Source organism: Hypanus sabinus, chromosome 2 (genome assembly GCF_030144855.1).
Source record: "Hypanus sabinus isolate sHypSab1 chromosome 2, sHypSab1.hap1, whole genome shotgun sequence".
In the NCBI taxonomy this organism is placed as follows: Eukaryota; Metazoa; Chordata; class Chondrichthyes; order Myliobatiformes; family Dasyatidae; genus Hypanus; species Hypanus sabinus.
Genome location: NC_082707.1, coordinates 85,996,980 through 86,018,478, shown reverse-complemented (window position 1 = coordinate 86,018,478; position 21,499 = coordinate 85,996,980). Strand labels below are relative to the sequence as shown.

At 44.5% G+C, this 21,499-nt stretch overlaps 1 protein-coding gene and 1 long non-coding RNA gene across 4 annotated transcripts in view; one reads left to right on the top strand and one right to left on the bottom strand.

The window, feature by feature from the left end:
- LOC132380680 (uncharacterized) overlaps positions 1-21,499 on the bottom strand; it is a 104,437-nt gene that overhangs the window by 74,969 nt on the left and 7,969 nt on the right. The window lies entirely within an intron of this gene.
- LOC132380668 (beta-arrestin-1-like) overlaps positions 6,095-21,499 on the top strand; it is a 55,960-nt gene continuing 40,555 nt past the window's right edge. The window contains exons 1-3 of one of the 2 annotated variants that reach the window (XM_059949659.1): positions 6,095-6,112; positions 8,063-8,189; positions 12,568-12,692. In XM_059949659.1, coding sequence (XP_059805642.1) covers positions 12,576-12,692 — 117 coding nt within the window. In that variant the 5' untranslated portion in view covers positions 6,095-6,112; positions 8,063-8,189; positions 12,568-12,575. Of the gene's footprint in view, positions 6,113-8,062; positions 8,190-12,567; positions 12,693-21,499 lie in introns of those variants that run through there. The other variant, XM_059949650.1, reaches the window with a different exon arrangement.

The following is a 21,499-nucleotide window of genomic DNA, read 5'->3' as shown; positions in this document are numbered from 1 at the left end:
CAAATTGAATCCACTGTGATTCAATGTTGTAAAACAATAAAACATAAAAACTTCCAGGGGCAGGTGAATACCTTTTATAGGCACTGTATGTTTTACTTTGAATGTTCTTGAACCTTTAAACTTTTGCATTCTGCAACCACATTGCTAACTCTACTTACCATCAAATTAATACTGAGCTTTCTGTTCATGTTCATCTACTTTTCTGCTCTACAAACTGACTTTCCATAGAGATTTCACTACATTTAACACCTGTGTTTGTGGTTGACTTGGAAATGGACCTTTAAACTGGAGACACAAATGTGAGCAAATCTGTGGATGCTGGAAATCCGAGCAACACACACAAAACGCTGGAGGAACTCAGCAAGCCAGGCAGCATCTATAGAGAAGAGTAAACAGTGGACATTTTGGGCTGAGACCCTTTATCAGGATGCTTTAGATTGGAGAAATTACCAGCAGCCTCACAGAACAGGTGGGAAGATAAAAGCCTAACAATAGAATCTTTAAGAATCTTTTCTATGTGTAACAATAGAATCTTTAAGGTTCTTCACAGGGATTTTAAACTGGTGTTCCAGTCTCTCTCACCCTTTCTCACACATAGTTTTAGCTTGAAACAAAAATGGAAATTGTAGGCTCTGCTGTTGGTTTGCAAATTCACTGCCTAAACCACAAAGATTAATCTCCTTAGTGTATTCATCAGATGAGGGTCTGATGGAGAGATTTGCATCTAATCTCTTTTGTATATCTTCAGGGTCATTTGTTTTTCATTTCTTCAATAACGAACCCTTTATAGTCCAGCGAAATGTTCCAGTATAAAGTTATTTTCAGCACTGTAACTGAATAATGACTCTGGGCTCCCTCTTGTTTACAGATGTTGATGGTGAAAGATCTGCTTCTTACATTTTCCAAATTAAAACTGCTCAAGAGCAATCTTATAGTTAACCATTAGCCAAAATCTAATAAAAATTCCTAAACCCTCAGCTGCTTTTTAAACATCAACCAGTTGCTGATCAAATGTGTACCTACAAGCTGAATAAAGCTTTTATAGCATCTCAGAATCTTCTCTTTCATTGATAACCAGTGGGTCAGCTGGAAACAAGAAGGTTGCCTCTACTCATAGTACAGCACAGGCCCGTGTACTCTCAGGGTTTCTTTCCCTTTGAATAAGACCCTATTCTCACATCCAATTTCTCCCTTAAATAATGGCTGATGTGGAAATAGACCTTTGGCTTGGAGAAATTACCAGCAGCCTCACAGTGCAGTTGTGAAGAGGAAACTTCACCAATGGCTCTTTAGGAAGCTCACATTAAAAGACTTAGGGCTTTTAAAATTGTCTCTCTCACACACACACACACAATTCTAGGCGGTGTTGTTTTGCAGGAATTCACTGTCTAAGCTACAAAGATAAATCTCTTCAGTGTATTCAGCAGGTGAGGGAGTGATGGAAAGATCCCTTTTGTATGTGTTCAGTCTCAAAATCTTTTTTCATTCTTTCAGTAGAACACCCTTTATAATCCAGTGAAAGATGTGAATCCCAATTTCTTGAAGTATAATTATCATTGTAATTTAGAAAACATAAGAAGCAATTTCTTCACAGTAAACTCCTGTAAACTGCAGTGTGATCGTGTTCATGTGACCTTGTGTTATGATCTTGGTTTTAGGATACATACCTACTAAATAATTTTACTGGGGGGAGGCTCAGGTTAAAATACTAGCCAAAATACGATAGTATATATACTGCTCTATTTTTGCTTAGTGTTAAGGCAGCATGTCAATTTCTCTAATACTGTTTGTACAAGTCCATATCAGAATCTGAACAATATAGTTTGGCACCAGCAGCTTCACAGGAGTTGCCTCTCAGTGCTGAACTCAAAACATGGGACTGCTTTAGGAACTCCAGCTCTAAGAGCTGCAGTTTTAACTCTCAAAGCCTTTCCCAGGAGTGGGTATAGCAGTGGAGGTTTGAGATCTGAGCTTTCCATCTCCTAGACGAGCTGCTAACTACGGCTAATGAACCCCATCTGCTCAAAAACTCTTAGTAACCTGCATTTGCCCCTTCATCTGTCAGCATGGAAAGCCCCCTCTCTCCTGACTTTGGCATTTACCCATTCTTTGTAAACTATCTAGACTAATAGAACTTCCGTCCAATTGATAGCTTTTGATTCTCATTAACATATCCAAATGACATTCACCTAAACGGTTTCTCAGCTTGTTTTTGAGTTGTTTCATTAGACTAAAACCTCACTCACAGTCTGCACTGGATGCAAGAAAGGTTCCCCCAATGTCCATCAACTGTGCAAGGTCGCAAAACTGTTCATTTTGAAGTACAAATGCCACCATTTGAGCACAGTTTGAAATCAGTTCGGATATAATTTTTTCTTGCATGGAAAATTTGAAATAATTAAACTGTCAACTATTACAGTACTTTCAGCTAGAAAATCATGGTATGTTAGACATAAGGTATTAACTTGTTCATCGCCAAATGTGAAGTCACAATTTATAGATTGTTCTCATCAAAGTTTCAATGTGTCTGATTAACTTGACTTCTTCCCATGCATCACAAATCCCAGATCTTCACGGTGTTCCACACAGTGTTGCTGCACTAAGTGTGGAATGTCCTGTTTAAGTCTTGCTGCAATGCCATTAACTCTGCCCAACATCACTGACACTCTATCAGATGTAAACATCACCATTTTATAGAGGTCAAGTTTCTTCTTTAATTAAAACTGCTTGATCACTGAAACATCATCATATGCCTGCAACTGAACTATTCTGCCAAAAAACGTTTTATAAATAGTACAATCTTTACATCTGAATTTGAAGTACAGAGTGAGACATTTGTGGACAGATATATCTGTGGTTTCATCAACTGCTGATGTGTGAAAATCTGCTGATGCTATTTCTGCAAACATGTCTTTCTGACCAATATAGTTGATAGTCTCCAGAAATTCGAACGCATAATTTTTGTTTCACCAGCTGTCTGGGAGTTGAACATACTTTTTCATATGTTCATTAAAGTGTTGAATTGAATGTAAAGTGTTATTCATTTTAATAGCTAACAACACACTGATCTCCTCTGGGTTTGATTGTTTTCACTCTTACTCATCTGCACTCAACTGTAACATGCGTAGCACTCCTGTAACGGCTAATGACAGGTTCTGTTGCCTGTCCAAATGCGAGTTACTTGCCAAATAACGCTTCAAAAAGTCAAGTTTCCAAATATCATCCCACTTCTTTCTACTAGCAAATTCTCCAGCAACTTTCGCATCACGACAATACAATCAGATAATTCCAGTTTCCGAATCATACATAAATATTTCTCGTAGTTGAACGTTCATGACCTCATGAGCTTTCGGTGTAGCAGTTTTTACTATTTTGTTAAGTCATTCAACTTTAAACAAATTTGCGGTTCTTTTGCGCTTCACGCCCTTCGCTTCTTTTGAATTTGACATGGTGAATCAATATTTTTCCAATAAAACTTAGTAAGCTATCTACAAGATTTGAAACAGATCTTTGTAAACTTTACGATATGAACACTGTCCGCCAAAGATGGCTGCCACCGTGACGCAGCTGTACAAACTGGAACAGGAAAGGTGAAGTGACGTAAATTAGTCACGAGCATTGTGGTATTTGAAAAACTGACTAACTAGTTACCAGAAACATTTAGCTAAAAGATTATTTTCAATAAGTATAATTATCAATTCCTACATTATTTTAGCTAACTAACCTCCTATGCGCACATTAATTTCCTTTTTGCGCTGGTTGAAAAATATGTGCACGCACACATGCACACAGCTTAGAGGGAACTTAGATGGTGAGGATCTTTGATGGATGATTTTTTTTATGTTAACAGTTCATGTAGATGTAGATGTACCTGTGATGAACTGAACCGAATCTACTACCTTTTGTAGGATTTTCCATTGGTGTTCCCATACCAGGCTGTAATGCAGCCAGTCAGCACACTTTCCACCACACATCTATAGAAGTTTACTAAGGTTTACAATGACATGCCAAACCTCCACAGACTCCTGAGGAACTAGAGGCTCTGTTATGCTTTCTTTGTAATAGTACTTATATGATGGGTCCAGGACAGGTCCTCGGAGATGCTGGTACCCAGGAATTTGAAGTTATTGAGCACACCTACACGGAGTGTTGTTGCAATAAAGCAGCACCTATCATCAAGGACTACTAAGGCCATGCTCCCTTCTTACTGCTACCTTCAGGAAGAAATGTACAGGAATGATAAGAACCACATTACCAGGTTGAGGAACTGGTATTACCCCTCAATCATCAGGCTCTTGAACCAGAGCAGATAACCTAATTCACCCATCACTGAACTGTTCCCACTCAACTGGACTCACTTTCAAAACCTCATGTTTTCAATATTTATTGCTTAATTATTATTATTATTTATTTTTTTGCTCTTTCTTCTTTCTTTTTGCATTTGCACACTGGTTGTTTGTCCACCCTGTTGTCTGTGGTCTTTCATTGATTCTATTGTGTTTCTTGTCCTGTGAAATTTGAAGTGAAAGATGGAAATACTCAATAGGTCAGGCAGCATCTGTGGAAAGGAAGCCGTGCTGTGCCAACTGTCTGTGGTTTCCCACACAATTTCAAAGAAGACATATATGCTTGAGTAACAGGCCTTTAGGAGCCTCAGTTTATTACTACAATAGTCTTATCCCATCTTATCTGTGATATTCCTTACATCCTTTCCATCCCACCCACGTTTCCTCTGCTTTTAACTAACTCATTTTCTCTCTTTCCCAGGTCTCTAAGGGGCATGATCTGCTGAGTATCTTCAACAGGTTTTATTTTGATTTCCTAAGCAAGCCCTTCATCATTTTCACTAACAGTATCACTCCTAAGTCATCTAAATGCAAGACAATATCTTCCAATCTCGTTTCTTAATTCAATTATTTTTGTCTTGGTATCATTTTAATAACGGGTAGCAGCTGTTCAAAACTGTAAAGATGCTTCATTTCAAAGGTGTTTGTTAAACAGAGACTCTGTATGCTTTCCACAGTTAATATAAAATGTCCCAAGGCACCACTTGAAAACTTACAACATTTTTCATGGTGTCCAGACCGCTATTTATTCCTAAAATGTTTAGATTTGTTGCTATTTCCTTGCTGTTTGTAAGAACTTGTTTTGTACAATTTGGATACTGCATTTCATCCCCTTCAAAAGTGCATTAGTGACTGCAGAATACAATAGAAATCCAAACCTTTGTTTATAACAAATACTTGGATATAGACAGGAGTGCTTTCTTAAATGAAGCACTGTTTATATTGCAACTAATTCGAGATAGAAGAATACAATGATAGCTGCAAGGCATCCCTGGGTGTAAATAGCCATTAATAATACTGGCAAGAGTTTAGTATAAAATGACTGATCTGACTGAGCTAACCATTGTAATTAGAGAGGAACTAGACTGGGAGTGTCTCTAGCTTCACTAACCTGTTCTTCAGTTCAGGTAATTTGTAGTGTATTGATGTTTTTTCTTGAATTAAACATTTGGGCTTTCATGTTTTGCCAAACGTTCCTTCCAAAATAGAAAAATTGGGTGTGATATACAGAAGCAGTCAATTTGATACTGACCGTTTTATTCAATCAACAGAAATCAAAGTCTGCTTCCTTGTCCCACCATTATCAAACCCCACTCACTCTTAAATTGCCGTGGACTATACATTGTTGGAAGTATTATTTAAATAGACTTTTTTTCTGATTAAATCCATGAAGTGATGAATTCATTATAAAACGTAGAGGTAACAAATTCCTTGTTTGATCATCCAGGAAACAGTAGCACTTACCCTATTGGAAAGCAGCAGCAATATAAAAAAATCATATATTCTATCTATTCTTAAACTCCAAAAAATCAGAGTAATTGTGCTGTCACTCATAATGTTTACAGGCAATAACTCCAAGCCTTCTTATTTTTGAACGGAAAGAGTGTGTACTCTATCATCACTCAAGCTTTGCTATCCTAACGTATCACAGAGATGAGGGAATCGCTGGATCCATCTTATTTATGCTCCTGAACAGCCAGATGGTCAATGACAAGTCACACTGGCAAGTGGTTCTCTAGAACGGAACAGAGAGATCACTATATCAGGTATGTACAGTCGGAGCTAAGTACAGAGTTCAAATTAAATTTTATTATCCAAGTACATATAGGCCACCATATATAACCCTGAGATTCATTTTGTTGTGGGCATACTCAATAAATCTCTGAAGTAATAACTATAACAGAATCAATGTAAGATCGCCCAACTAGGGTTATACACTGGAATTTAGAAGGATGAGAGGGGATCTGATTGAAATGTATAAGATTATTAAGGGATTGGACACGCTGGAGGCAGGAAGCATATTCCCGCTGATGGGTGAGTCCAGAACTAGAGGCCACAGTTTGAGAATAAGGGTTAGGCCATTTAGACCTGAGATACAGAAAAACTTTTTTACACAGAGAGTGGTGGATATGTGGAATGCTCTGCCCCAGAAGGCAGTGGAGGTCAAGTCTCTGGATGCATTCAAGAAAGAGTTAGATAGAGCTCTTTTAGATAGCGGGGTCAAGGGATATGGGTAGAGGGCAGGAACGGGGTACTGATTGTGTATGATCAGCCATGATCACAGTGAATAGCAGTGCTGGCTAGAAGGGCCAAATGGCCTTCTCCTGCACCTATTGTCTATTGTCTATAGGGTGTTCAACCAGAGTGCAGAAGGCAACAAAACAGTGCAAATACAAATACAAATAATAATAAATAAACAATAAAAATTGAGAACATGAGTTGACAAGTCCTTGAAAGTGGTTCAGTTGGTTGTGGGAGCATTTCAGTGATGGGGCAATTGAAGTTGAGTAAAGTTATTCCCTTTGGTTCAAGAGCCCAATGGCTGAGGGGGTAATAACTGTTCCTGAACCTGGTGGTGTGGGTCCTGAGTTTCCTGTACCTTCTTCCAGTGAGAAGAGGGCATGGCCTGGATGCTGGGAGTCCCTGATGGTGGATGCTGTTTTCCTGTGACAACGTTTCATGTAGATATGCTCAGTGGTTGGGAGGGCTTTACCCGTGATGGACTGGATGGATATTCAAACAAAATTCTGGCGCATTGACAGACCTAATGGAATGCTCTAAGGCTGTGAAATTTAGACAACTGCCTGAATGGTCTTCAGAAAGTATGCGACACAATCTAGCATAGGGAAAGGTTGAAAATCAGAGCAAGACAAATTGGTAGCAGATTACTGGTCACAATCCTACTCAACCCATTTATGTCCCCCATCTGCAACTGTGTCTGAAGTAGTTATGATGCTTAATGTGGAATTTCTACATTAACGGCCCGAGCCATTGCATTGACTTTTCCCCAGCACAAAACCTCTCATGTTGATCAATAATGTCGGACCACAGTTTTCGCAAACTCTAAATGGGCTCCCCTGGAATTGAGCTCTCCTAAAAATGCACACCAAAAATAAGCAAAGGCTCAATTGAACCGAGACTGAGGCTTTGGGCCTACTCGGGGCTGCTCCAAGGATTCAGCTGTAAGTAATCAATTTGGCTCCCTTCTATTGTTGTCATGATTTGTGTTGTTTTTTCTTTCTCTGCACTTTGAAGGTTGGTCTTCATTTTTTAAAATTTGTTTTTTTGGGTTTCTTGCTTTGTGGCTGCCTGCAAGCAGACAAATCTCAAGGTTGTATAATATATACATTGATAATAAATGTACTTTGAATCTTTGAAATAACTGTGGTTTTATATAAAGATGGGGATATCTGACAGTGATAAAAGCTCGGCATTAGGATAATTGTTACAAGTCAGTAATGAAGCCCATGAGTAAGTGGAATGTGGCCTCTCTCAATCCTTACTCCAGTTAGCTGACAGATTAACAAAACTCTTGCAATGTTTTTGCAGACTATCATTTAATAAAAAGATTATTAAAAGAGGCTTTATTATATAGGGTTGTAACCTTGAGTAGGATTTGCTGGACTTGCATTGTCTCCTTATCGTAATTAATAATCCACTTAACTACTGATGCCTGGCAAATATAATTTGTCCAATTGCTGACCTACTACTATCAGTGTTTCAGTCACCACAATCCAAGACTCTCACGCTGACTAACATAAACACCCGAAGGAGGAAAAGTGTTACCAAGGGATTCTTCTTCCAAGCATTCGTGGTGTCCTAAGTTGAGGTCGATTGTTTAAGGTACTCTATCAAAACCTATCTATTTTGTCTTAAAGTAAGCTGCTTAATAAATTGGGGAATATGTCTAGTGCATAGGATTGAGTAATCGCTCTATACTTTTTTATCAACTTCTTACCTAATATTAATCAAGAAAAATTCTTTAAAGGTTTAGAGGTCTAAAGTTGGTGAGGTCAGAAAGCATAAACTTGGTGATAACACGATTAGCCTGTGCATTACATAAAAAATTTATACTCAGGCGTTGTTTACACTGTTGTGTTGTCCAGCCAACTTGAAGATGTAATTTATTGCTTTACCTCATATTCATAAGGTTGAATTTCATTATATCTAATATTAGTTATTGCTATCTAATGCCATTTGAGGTTATATCATAGTTTTCACCGGAGTGTACACTTTTCTTGGTGGTGGGCATCATTAGGGTGTGTGGTGAAGTTTTTACATGGCTCTGGATTTTGGTGAATGAGGTGGAACACCATCCACCAACTTCAGGGATCTATGAGGTCCTCCATATGTAGCACTGGGAAGAAGTTGCACTTAAAATGAACACTACATCAAAGTTCTGTTTGCAGACAGACAAAATAAGTTAAATAACAACACACACACGATGCTGGAGGAATTCAGCAAGTCAGGCAGTGTCTATGGAAAAGACGTTTCAAACCGAGACCCTTCCAGAGTTCCTCCAGCATTTTGTCTGTGTTGTTGGATTTCCAGCATCTGCAGATTTTCTCTTGCTTGTTAATGACCTAATCGGTGTAATTAAGGTCATGGCATCATTAACCCAGCTTTCATGAGCAGCCTGCGACACTGCTCAATGGAATACAGCCCCTTTACTGCCCTGAAACCAGTTGTTAACATTCATATACCCAGCCAAGCTTCACAACAATTCTCTGAGCTTCATACCAACATTATTTACAGCACCGTTACCATGAATGATTAACAAGTAGTGATAGTAGTGTTATGTACCCCGTAACTGGGTCACTTACCAGCAAAGATAGAGAGGTCCATTGAAATCTGATGGTACTATTTTTAACAGTATTTATTGATAAAAATACACAAAAAATAATATCAATGCAAATATACGGATAATATACGTTGTCAATACTAAATCTAAAAGAGCGGGTATAATAATAATCAATAAGGAATAGCTCTATCATTGTCTAGCGGATAATGTATTGTCCGATGGAAGTATAAAAGTCACTCAAGTTCATTCAGGCGGCAGCTTTTGGTTGGAGAGAGAGACGGAGGTTTAGAACTTGCCCGTTTTCCGTTTTATGATGTCGATCCTTCGAAATGGCATCGGTGGTGATCTCTTCCTTAGCTAAGCCGCCTTCCGTGGTAGGGCCTCAATCCTGGGGTAACGGGAAAGGACACACGTGGGCCCCACCGGCTGTCGCTATTAAACGCTGTCACGGGACTTCTAGTGTTTCTCCTGGTGCATGTTGCGGGGCCGTTCCCCAGACCCTCTTTTATCCCCACTCACGGGGTCTCAGATGTCACTCAGGGTGGAATGATGCCATCCCCCAACCAGCCCACGTTGCCTGAGGGCTTCCACGAAGCATAGTACTCAATATACAATTCCGTCTCCGAGAGACAATGACCTTTTCCGTGGCTTTGTGTCGCAGAGGGCCAAGACATTCCAAACATCTCTCTCTCATTTCCTGGGTCTCCTGACCTGAATTAGTAACGATCTTGCGATTCTCAAAAAGGAAGGGGCACAGGCATAACAGTAGGATCTTACTTAGTAGCATTGGTGTCAATCGCTATTGAATAAAGAATGATGTTACCAACAACCACCAGTGATCAATTCCCTTAGCATTGTCAATGATGCTTCCCGTCTGTCCAACAATCTCTTTGAACCACTTCCATTAAGCAGCAGATGCTATAGCATTAAGAGAAGAACTGTTAAGATAGGAAACAGCTTCCCCCAGGCTGTAAGACTACTGAACTTCCTCTCACCATCCAGGTCTCATCATGTGTGAAGCGCCAGTAACGTTAAATTGTTTAACATTTAATTTGTATCGTAAATGTATCTAAAATGACTGTCCTGATGAAGGGTCGACTGTTTACCCTTTTCCATAGCTGCTGCCTGGCCTGCTGAGTTCCTCCTGCATTTAGTATGCATTACATTGATTTCCTATATCTGCAGATTTTCTCTTGTTCATAAACACATCTTATTATTTGTTAATTTATTTGTAGCAATATTACTTTCAGGTGTTGTATGTGGTTTATATGTACTGTGTTGTGCACCTTGCTCTGAAGGAACGTTCTCTGCTTTAGTGGCATACATGTGTACAGTTGAACAACAATAAAATTGAACTTGAAGTGTATGGATGTCATTCTTGAGCTACTATGCAAAGCAATTGGCTAAATTGGCAGTAACGGTGTTCACTCACAGATGCTTTTTGAAATCAAATTGACGTCACATCTGTCACTGTGGAGCAGCCCACTTTAGACCTCTTAACTTTCCAACCTAAGCTAATTATCAAATGCTTCACCTGGACAGCATATCCAAGCTATTTTACTTTACAGTGATACATAAATCATAGTTTTAGGTTAAATTATGAGTTCTAATGAAGAAACAGGAAAGGACCATTCAGTAATTGAAACTAAGTTTTTCAGGATTATGAAGACCAATCTAGCAAATGTTTCTCTTTAGTAAAGGGTTCAAATTTCAAGGGAAATTAATGAAAAAGAAGGTGGTCAGTATAATTAAGGGATTCCAAATGGTAAGTAAGCTGAGGACAGGTAGCAACAGCAATGGTATTGAAATGTATAAGTAGGCAGAAACATTTGGAGAAAGTGCTAGCAAGGTTTTCTTCATAGGTCATTGCCGAGTTCCATGCAACCACACTGTTAACACATCTGACCTCCTTTCCTGCTGCTGGCCTCGTCCCTGAGCCCAGAGGTAAATGCAAAGACCCTGAGCCATGTAGCAAGAAACACCATCAGGCATAGTTAGTATTATCCCACTCTGAATGGGATCACCATCTGCAAAAGGATAGCTAATTTGTGCATCTTCTTAAATTAATATAAAATTATTAATCTTATTTTCATTAAATGCATTTTGAATATTGTTTAATAACTTTAGATTGGTTATCAGAGACATTCAGAACCAGAGAGTGAAAAGGGTAGTAGCGTGATCTGGGGCTGGGACCTCATTAGGTTGCTGTGACAGGGAGGCTTGCTGTTTGTTCTGACCACACACAGCCACAAATGGTCCGTGCGCCAACAGTGATAATGATGGAAGCATTAGAGCACAAGACAGAGCAATCAGAAGGCAGTTCATATACAAATGGATTAGGTGCAAAGAGGAAGCGATGGGGGCTGATGGATTTGATAAACTGGTGAAGTTGAGGGATATGCAGACAGAGTAATCTCTCTGAAAAGCATCAGGCATGTTGCAGCTAATGTTATACTGCTCTTTCAACTTCCCGTTGTTAGAATGCTGTACCATGACATACTCTAGAATGCCGTCCTCTGCCCTACAACATTGTACCATTCTGTAGAACACGGCTACATAATCTTCGGTGCTATACTCTACCCTAGAATATTGTTACATTTCCTAAAATATTGCATCACCTGCTAGAATTTCATGTCAAATGTCAAAATGTTGCACCACGCTCTTAAATGATACAGGGTAGGGTGAAATATTATAGTCTCCACTATAATACAGTGTTATCTAGTAGAATGTTGTGTTATCAATTAGAATTTTGGATCGGGCTCTGCAATATTGTATCAGTTTTTTGGAATATTGATCCACAGATGCCATGGTAGGGTAGAATCCATGGACCAATATTATGTATTAGCACAATGCTATCACTACTTCAGGCATCAGAGTTTGTTCAGTTCTGATATTGTCTGTAAGAAGTTTGCATGTCCTTCCTGTGAGCATCTGAGTTTCCTCGATTTGCTACAGTTTGATCCTACATTCCAAAGATGTACTAGTTACGAAGTTAATTGTTCAATGTGAATTGTCCTGTGAGTTTGTGCATAAATAAACAGATGATTACACTTAATTTTGTTGGGGCAAACACAAATAATAGTCCAAGTAAAACGAAAATAATATTTAACCATACACCCTAAAATGTAAGGGGACGGGTTAAAATAATCTGGACAACATTACTTAATTGTTGAATTTGGTTTAGAAATTACCCATTTCCAATATTAAAATAGAAATTCTTAAGTTACACATTGACTTCCCTTGACCTACTAAATGGGTTACATTTTGATCTGTGAGCATTCTAAACAGTTATCTGTTAACATTGCCATTTATAATTTCTAGACTCCAGTCTGTTTAAAGGTATTGCTTTTAACATCATTTTACCATTTAATATTTTGATCATCTTTTTCTCTTTGTTTCTGCTTTCCATTCTGTTTACAGGAGGAAAGATGAGTAATCCCCAGCTTCAGAAGATCCCTGCACCCAGTGTGGTCGTTACAAAGATGATGTCTCCACCTCCAGCTCACAAAAACATTGTGTTCAAAAAGACTACCACTGATAAGTCGGTGGGTGACCCTCCTTACATTCTGTGAAACTCACATGTCTTTTGTCTCTCCCTCACAGAGCTCATAAGATATTGTTGTATCAGTGTTCTGCTTACGTGAAAGATTCTGAATGTGTGAAACTAAAGCCCACCCAGCAAAAAAAAACAAAGGAACCAGCCCAGTGTGGCAGAGTTGGTAGAGTTACTGCCTTATTGTTCCAAAGACAGGTCAATCTGATTGAACGCAGAGTTCAATCCTGACCTCGAGTACTATCTGTGTAGACTTTGCACATTCTCTGCTGTGATATCACGGGGCCTCCAGTTCCCAACCACATTCCAATGAGTGATGATAGATTAATTAGCCTTTAAAAATAACCCCTGACTTAAATGAGTGGTAGAATCTGGGGGAAGTTGATGGGAATCTGGTGGGAGTAAAATGGTTAGTCTGTGATTGGTACAAAAGTGGGTGCTCAATGGCAGACACGGATTTGGTGGACTGAAGAGTCTATTTCTCTCTGTTTCTCTCATGCTGACAGCTGCTTTGCAGTAGCAGTACAACCAACATAGAATGAGTTAGAACATAGAACAATACAGACCCGGACAGGTCACTTGCCTCATGATGCTGTGTTGATCTTCAAGCCAGTTTATACTAAATGTCCTCTTCTAGTGTATTATCCCTACCCATCCATTCCTTTCAGATTTATGTGTCCTTTTAAACTCCAACATACAGCCTGCTTTCATTAATACCCCTGGTCCTGGTAACCTATTCCAAGCAGCTACAGCTCTCTGTTTTAAAAAAAAACTTGTAGTAGGGTTTGAAGTCTTGTGAGCCTCAATGACCCAAAGAACTATGTTTGCTGCAACACGCTGGAGGAACTCAGTAGGTCGGGCAGCATCTATGGAAACAAGCAGGCAACGTTTCAGGCCAAGTCTTTTCGTTGATTGTTTGTTTCCATGAATGCTGCCCAACCTGCTGAATTCCCCCAGTGTGTTGTGCATGTTGCTTTGACCCTAGCATTTGCAGAGAATTTTGTGAACTGTTTTCTGGAGTCAGGGCTTTATGCTTTGGCTCATGATTGGGTCACCCATGTCAATAGGTCAAAGGGTAGAAGCCAGACGAAGCATGGTCCAGGTTTGGCGTTCAGCTTAGGGCTAACAACTTTGTTATGGAAACAGCAATGAAGAATCCTTCTACATCTGTGTGCTATGATATGGACAGACAGAGATGGAGGACTGTCATTGCTGCCTAAACGCCAGCAGCATAATGGGCAGCAGGTACAAGACTCCTTTAAGCTCCCACCCAGCCCTAAAAGCACGTCCTCTAGTGTTTGACTGTCTCTGCCTCTCATAATGCTAAAGTCCCTTGTCAGGTGTCTCCTCGGCCTCCGATGATTTCGGAGGAACAACTCGTGTCTGAACAACCTCTCCTTATTACCCGTAATTCTAATCCAGGCATGTCCTGGTCAACCTCTTTTTTACAGTCTCCACATCCTTCCTATAATGAGGCAAAAGGAACTGCACACAATGCTCCATAAGCGGTCAGACTAAAGTTTTCTGTTGCTTCAGAATGATTTCCTTACTCTTGCACCAAAATCATGGACAATAAAGGCAAGCATTCCATATGATTACATAAACAATTACAGTGAATTCGGATCTGGACCCCATGATCCTCTAAACCTTAATGCTATTAAGAGGTCTACCATTAACAAAACATTTTCTCCATTCATTTGACTTCCCAAAGTACAACACCTCACCCTTACCTGGATTAAACTCCATCTATCACTTCCATATCTCTAACAGATCCAAATGCTGCTGTATGTTTTTACCCTGATGACATCTCCACAAATCCAGGTGACATCCACAAGCTTGCTAATCCATGCGCTTACATTTTCCTCTAGATTATCAAGATATATACTTATCACAAACAATAGAGGTCCTAGCACTGATCCTTGCACAACACCACAGGTCATGGACCTGCTGCCAGAATAAGATCCTTCCACCTTTGCTCTGTCTTCTATGTGTAAGCCAATTCAGAATCCAAATTCACTCTGGATCCCATACATCTTCATCCTCTGAATCAACCTACCTTGAGGCACCTTATAAAATGCCTTTCTAAAGTCCATGTAGAAAACATCCACTGCCTTACCATGTATAGGAGCAGAATTAGGCCATTTGGCCCATTGAGTCTGCTCTGCCATTTCATCATGGCTGATCCATTTTCCCTCTCACCCTCATCAAGTTCCTTTGTCACCTCCTCAAAAACTGAAGGGTCACAGCCTGAAACGTCAACTGTTCTTTTTTCCATTGATGCTGCCTGGCCTACTGAGTTCCTCCCGCATTTTGTGTGTGTTGCTCAGATTTCCAGCATCTGCAGATGTTCTCTTTTTTGTAAGACATGACCTGCCTGGAAGAGAGCCCAATGTTCCATAAATATGAAGCCCTCCCTCCTGCACCAACTCCTTAAGCCGTACATTGAACTGCACTAGATATCTATGTATTTCTCACCATCAACACATGGGCATGAGTAGAAATCCTGAGATTACAATCCTGGGAATCCTCTCCCCAGATTGCAATTGACTCGCCCCCAGATTCTACAAATAGCTTTTTAGTATAATGCACATATCAATGCACCAGCTGCTCAAGAGTGTTGAACCAGTAGCAAAAGTTGGAAGTGCTAAAAGCACTCAGTAAGCCAAGAAACACCTGTGAAAAGAGAAAGAACTTAAAGCTTCAAAGTCACTGGTATTTCATCAGAACTGGAGAAGTGAGAAAACAAGTTGGAAATGGAGAGGAATGGGCAGACAAAATGTCTGTGGAAGGGAGGAGACCACAGTTATCTGGTAACATTTTGTGTTAGAACTTCAAGAAAGGGAAAAAGAACAAGTTGAAACTGTGAGATGCGGCTATGGAAACAAATTACTGAGTGATGTTAAAGGAGGATGACCTTACATCAAAATCGGCCAGTTCTGATCCAAACATAAAATAGTGAAATAATTTTACATGATGTATCTGCCAAGTGGAAGGCTGCAGGGGATTGGACACAGCTCCTTGTGGAGTTTACACACCAATTCTAAAAAGTGAGCAGGTCCTATCAGGACTTGTCTTCCAAACAGGTTATTGCAGACACTTGGAGACAGATCGTTGTGGAGCTTACACACCAGCTTTAAAAAGCAATCAGGTCCTGTTGGGGCTTGTCGGTGGCGCAGGAGATTGATTGGGTTATTAGTAACTTAGCATTGGTCATTAAAAAGAAGTCAGGTGTAAGATTCATGATTCGAGATTGTTTATTGTACACAAATTGAAAGGGAACAAAATAATTGTTACTCCAGGTCAAATGCAGTACAATAAAAAACACAATGATAATAATAATAAAAACATGATATAAATACATAAGTTAGCTCATCTACATAGATTGATTATATGTAGATAAAGTGATGCTAGGAAATAATAAAGTGCTGGTAGAGTTAGTAGGTGGAGGTGCTGATCAGCCTTACTGGGGTATGTAACTGTTTTGAGTTGGTTTTTGCATGGATGCTACACAGCCTCCTCCCTGATTAGAGTGGGACAAACAGTCCATGAGCAGGGTGGGTGGGATCCTTCACGGTCCCGGTGTGGACGCTACACAGCCTCCTCCCCGATGGGAGTGGGACAAACAGCCCATGAGCAGGGTGGGTGGGATCCTTCACGGTCCCGGTGTGGACGCTACACAGCCTCCTCCCCGATGGGAGTGGGACAAACAGCCCATGAGCAGGGAGGGTGGGATCCTTCACGGTCCCGGTGTGGACGCTACACAGCCTCCTCCCCGATGGGAGTGGGACAAACGGTCCATGAGCAGGGTGGGTGGGATCCTTCACGGTCCCGGTGTGGACGCTACACAGCATCCTCCCTGATGGGAGTGGGACAAACAGCCCATGAGCAGGGTGGGTGGGATCCTTCACGGTCCCGGTGTGGACGCTACACAGCCTCCTCCCCGATGGGAGTGGGACAAACAGCCCATGAGCAGGGTGGGTGGGATCCTTCACGGTCCCGGTGTGGACGCTACACAGCCTCCTCCCCGATGGGAGTGGGACAAACAGTCCATGAGCAGGGAGGGTGGGATCCTTCACGGTCCCGGTGTGGATGCTACACAGCCTCCTCCCTGATTAGAGTGGGACAAACAGCCCATGAGCAGGGTGGGTGGGATCCTTCACAGTCCCGGTGTGGACGCTACACAGCCTCCTCCCCGATGGGAGTGGGACAAACAGCCCATGAGCAGGGTGGGTGGGATCCTTCACGGTCCCGGTGTGGATGCTACACAGCCTCCTCCCCGATGGGAGTGGGACAAACAGCCCATGAGCAGGGAGGGTGGGATCCTTCACGGTCCCGGTGTGGACGCTACACAGCCTCCTCCCTGATTAGAGTGGGACAAACAGCCCATGAGCAGGGTGGGTGGGATCCTTCACGGTCCCGGTGTGGACGCTACACAGCCTCCTCCCCGATGGGAGTGGGACAAACAGCCCATGAGCAGGGTGGGTGGGATCCTTCACGGTCCCGGTGTGGACGCTACACAGCCTCCTCCCCGATGGGAGTGGGACAAACAGCCCATGAGCAGGGAGGGTGGGATCCTTCACGGTCCCAGTGTGGATGCTACACAGCCTCCTCCCCGATGGGAGTGGGACAAACAGCCCATGAGCAGGGAGGGTGGGATCCTTCACGGTCCCGGTGTGGATGCTACACAGCCTCCTCCCCGATGGGAGTGGGACAAACAGCCCATGAGCAGGGAGGGTGGGATCCTTCACGGTCCCGGTGTGGACGCTACACAGCATCCTCCCCGATGGGAGTGGGACAAACAGCCCATGAGCAGGGTGGGTGGGATCCTTCACGGTCCCGGTGTGGACGCTACACAGCCTCCTCCCCGATGGGAGTGGGACAAACAGCCCATGAGCAGGGTGGGTGGGATCCTTCACGGTCCCGGTGTGGACGCTACACAGCATCCTCCCCGATGGGAGTGGGACAAACAGCCCATGAGCAGGGTGGGTGGGATCCTTCACGGTCCCGGTGTGGATGCTACACAGCCTCCTCCCTGATTAGAGTGGGACAAACAGCCCATGAGCAGGGTGGGTGGGATCCTTCACAGTCCCGGTGTGGACGCTACACAGCCTCCTCCCCGATGGGAGTGGGACAAACAGCCCATGAGCAGGGTGGGTGGGATCCTTCACGGTCCCGGTGTGGATGCTACACAGCCTCCTCCCCGATGGGAGTGGGACAAACAGCCCATGAGCAGGGAGTGTGGGATCCTTCACGGTCCCGGTGTGGACGCTACACAGCCTCCTCCCTGATTAGAGTGGGACAAACAGCCCATGAGCAGGGTGGGTGGGATCCTTCACGGTCCCGGTGTGGACGCTACACAGCCTCCTCCCCGATGGGAGTGGGACAAACAGCCCATGAGCAGGGTGGGTGGGATCCTTCACGGTCCCGGTGTGGACGCTACACAGCCTCCTCCCCGATGGGAGTGGGACAAACAGCCCATGAGCAGGGAGGGTGGGATCCTTCACGGTCCCAGTGTGGATGCTACACAGCCTCCTCCCCGATGGGAGTGGGACAAACAGCCCATGAGCAGGGAGGGTGGGATCCTTCACGGTCCCGGTGTGGATGCTACACAGCCTCCTCCCCGATGGGAGTGGGACAAACAGCCCATGAGCAGGGAGGGTGGGATCCTTCACGGTCCCGGTGTGGACGCTACACAGCCTCCTCCCCGATGGGAGTGGGACAAACAGCCCATGAGCAGGGAGGGTGGGATCCTTCACGGTCCCGGTGTGGACGCTACACAGCATCCTCCCCGATGGGAGTGGGACAAACAGCCCATGAGCAGGGTGGGTGGGATCCTTCACGGTCCCGGTGTGGACGCTACACAGCCTCCTCCCCGATGGGAGTGGGACAAACAGCCCATGAGCAGGGTGGGTGGGATCCTTCACGGTCCCGGTGTGGACGCTACACAGCATCCTCCCCGATGGGAGTGGGACAAACAGCCCACGAGCAGGGAGGGTGGGATCCTTCACGGTCCCGGTGTGGACGCTACACAGCCTCCTCCCCGATGGGAGTGGGACAAACAGCCCATGAGCAGGGTGGGTGGGATCCTTCACGGTCCCGGTGTGGACGCTACACAGCCTCCTCCCCGATGGGAGTGGGACAAACAGCCCATGAGCAGGGTGGGTGGGATCCTTCACGGTCCCGGTGTGGACGCTACACAGCCTCCTCCCCGATGGGAGTGGGACAAACAGCCCATGAGCAGGGTGGGTGGGATCCTTCACGGTCCCGGTGTGGACGCTACACAGCATCCTCCCCGATGGGAGTGGGACAAACAGCCCATGAGCAGGGTGGGTGGGATCCTTCACGGTCCCGGTGTGGACGCTACACAGCCTCCTCCCCGATGGGAGTGGGACAAACAGCCCACGAGCAGGGAGGGTGGGATCCTTCACGGTCCCGGTGTGGACGCTACACAGCCTCCTCCCCGATGGGAGTGGGACAAACAGCCCATGAGCAGGGAGGGTGGGATCCTTCACGGTCCCGGTGTGGACGCTACACAGCCTCCTCCCCGATGGGAGTGGGACAAACAGCCCATGAGCAGGGTGGGTGGGATCCTTCACGGTCCCGGTGTGGACGCTACACAGCCTCCTCCCCGATGGGAGTGGGACAAACAGTCCATGAGCAGGGTGGGTGGGATCCTTCACGGTCCCGGTGTGGATGCTACACAGCCTCCTCCCCGATGGGAGTGGGACAAACAGCCCATGAGCAGGGAGGGTGGGATCCTTCACGGTCCCGGTGTGGACGCTACACAGCCTCCTCCCCGATGGGAGTGGGACAAACAGCCCATGAGCAGGGAGGGTGGGATCCTTCACGGTCCCGGTGTGGACGCTACACAGCCTCCTCCCCGATGGGAGTGGGACAAACAGCCCGTGAGCAGGGTGGGTGGGGTCCTTCACGATGTTACTGGCTCTTCTCTGGCACCTTTCCAAATGATGTGAGTATGGATGTGCAAACTCCAGCTCCTTTCATCTTCCTCAGAAATTATAGGTATTGGTGAGTTTTCTTAACTGTGTAGGATGTGTTCCAGGGCCATGGGAAGTTGTGTGTGATGTGCACTCCCTGGCGTTTGTAAGTGGAGTGGCCAGGGTTAGAGTGGGCCAGGGTTAGAGTGGGCCAGGGTTGGAGTGGGCCAGTGTTGGAGTGGGCCAGGGTTAGAGTGGGCCAGGGTTAGAGTGGGCCAGTGTTGGAGTGGGCCAGGGTTAGAGTGGGCCAGGGTTGGAGTGGGCCAGGGTTGGAGTGGGCCAGGGTTAGAGTGGGCCAGTGTTGGAGTGGGCCAGGGTTAGAGTGGGCCAGGGTTGGAGTGGGCCAGGGTTGGAGTGGGCCAGGGTTAGAGTGGGCCAGTGTTGGAGTGGGCCAGGGTTAGAGTGGGCCAGGGTTAGAGTGGGCCTGTGTTTGAGTGGGCCAGTGTTGGAGTGGGCCAGTGTTGGAGTGGGCCAGGGTTAGAGTGGGCCAGGGTTAGAGTGGGCCAGGGTTGGAGTGGGCCAGGGTTGGAGTGGGCCAGGGTTGGAGTGGGCCAGGGTTAGAGTGGGCCAGGGTTAGAGTGGGCCAGTGTTGGAGTGGGCCAGGGTTGGAGTGGGCCAGGGTTGGAGTGGGCCAGGGTTAGAGTGGGCCAGGGTTAGAGTGGGCCAGTGTTGGAGTGGGCCAGTGTTGGAGTGGGCCAGGGTTGGAGTGGGCCAGGGTTGGAGTGGGCCAGGGTTAGAGTGGGCCAGGGTTGGAGTGGGCCAGGGTTAGAGTGGGCAAGGGTTGGAGTGGGCCAGGGTTGGAGTGGGCCAGGGTTAGAGTGGGCCAGGGTTGGAGTGGGCCAGGGTTAGAGTGGGCCAGTGTTGGAGTGGGCCAGGGTTAGAGTGGGCCAGGGTTAGAGTGGGCCAGTGTTGGAGTGGGCCAATGTTGGAGTGGGCCAGTGTTGGAGTGGGCCAGAGTTGGAGTGAGCCAGGGTTAGAGTGGGCCAGGGTTAGAGTGGGCCAGTGTTGGAGTGGGAGGCTTTGGCTTACTAAGCTTCGGCATGGACAGGCAGAGTCTTGAAGTCAGTTTCTTTTTGTCTATTAGTACACTGGTAGATCCAGGGTTAGTGGTATGTTCTTTGTGTGGGATGTGGGAACTCAGGGAGATCACTAATCTCCCTAGTAACTACATCTACATGAAGTGCATTGAACTGCAGCTCCTTAGAGACCCATGTTAAGAAATGGAGCAGCAGCTGGATGACCTTTGGCTCATACAGGAGAATGAGGAAGTGAGACATACACAGAAACTACAGGAAGAAAGTCACCCCTAAGTTACAGGAGGCAGGTACCTGTGTGACTGTGAGGAGAGGGGAAGGGAATAGGCAACCTGGGTGGTGTAGTCCTGTGGCCTTTACCCTCAATAATAAATATACCACTTACCAGGTATGACTTACCAGGGGAAGCACAGTCTGGCACTGAACCTGGCTCTATGGGACAGAAGGAAAAGGGGGAGAAGAGGAGAGGGCAAACAATATAGCAAAATTTAGAGGGAAGTTAGAGGACTGGGAAGCTTTTAAAAACAAACAAAAGGCAAATAAAAAGCCATAAGTAGAGATAAAAGATGAAATATGAAGGTAAGCTAGCCAATAATATCAAAGAGGAGACCATCTTATAGACAGTAAATGAGAGGCGAGAGTGGATATCAGACCACTGGAAAATAATGCTGGGAAGTTATTAATGGCTGACAAAGCAATGTAGGACAAACTTGATGTGTATTTTGTGTCAGTCTTCACCAAGAAGACAATAACAATATGCCGGAAAT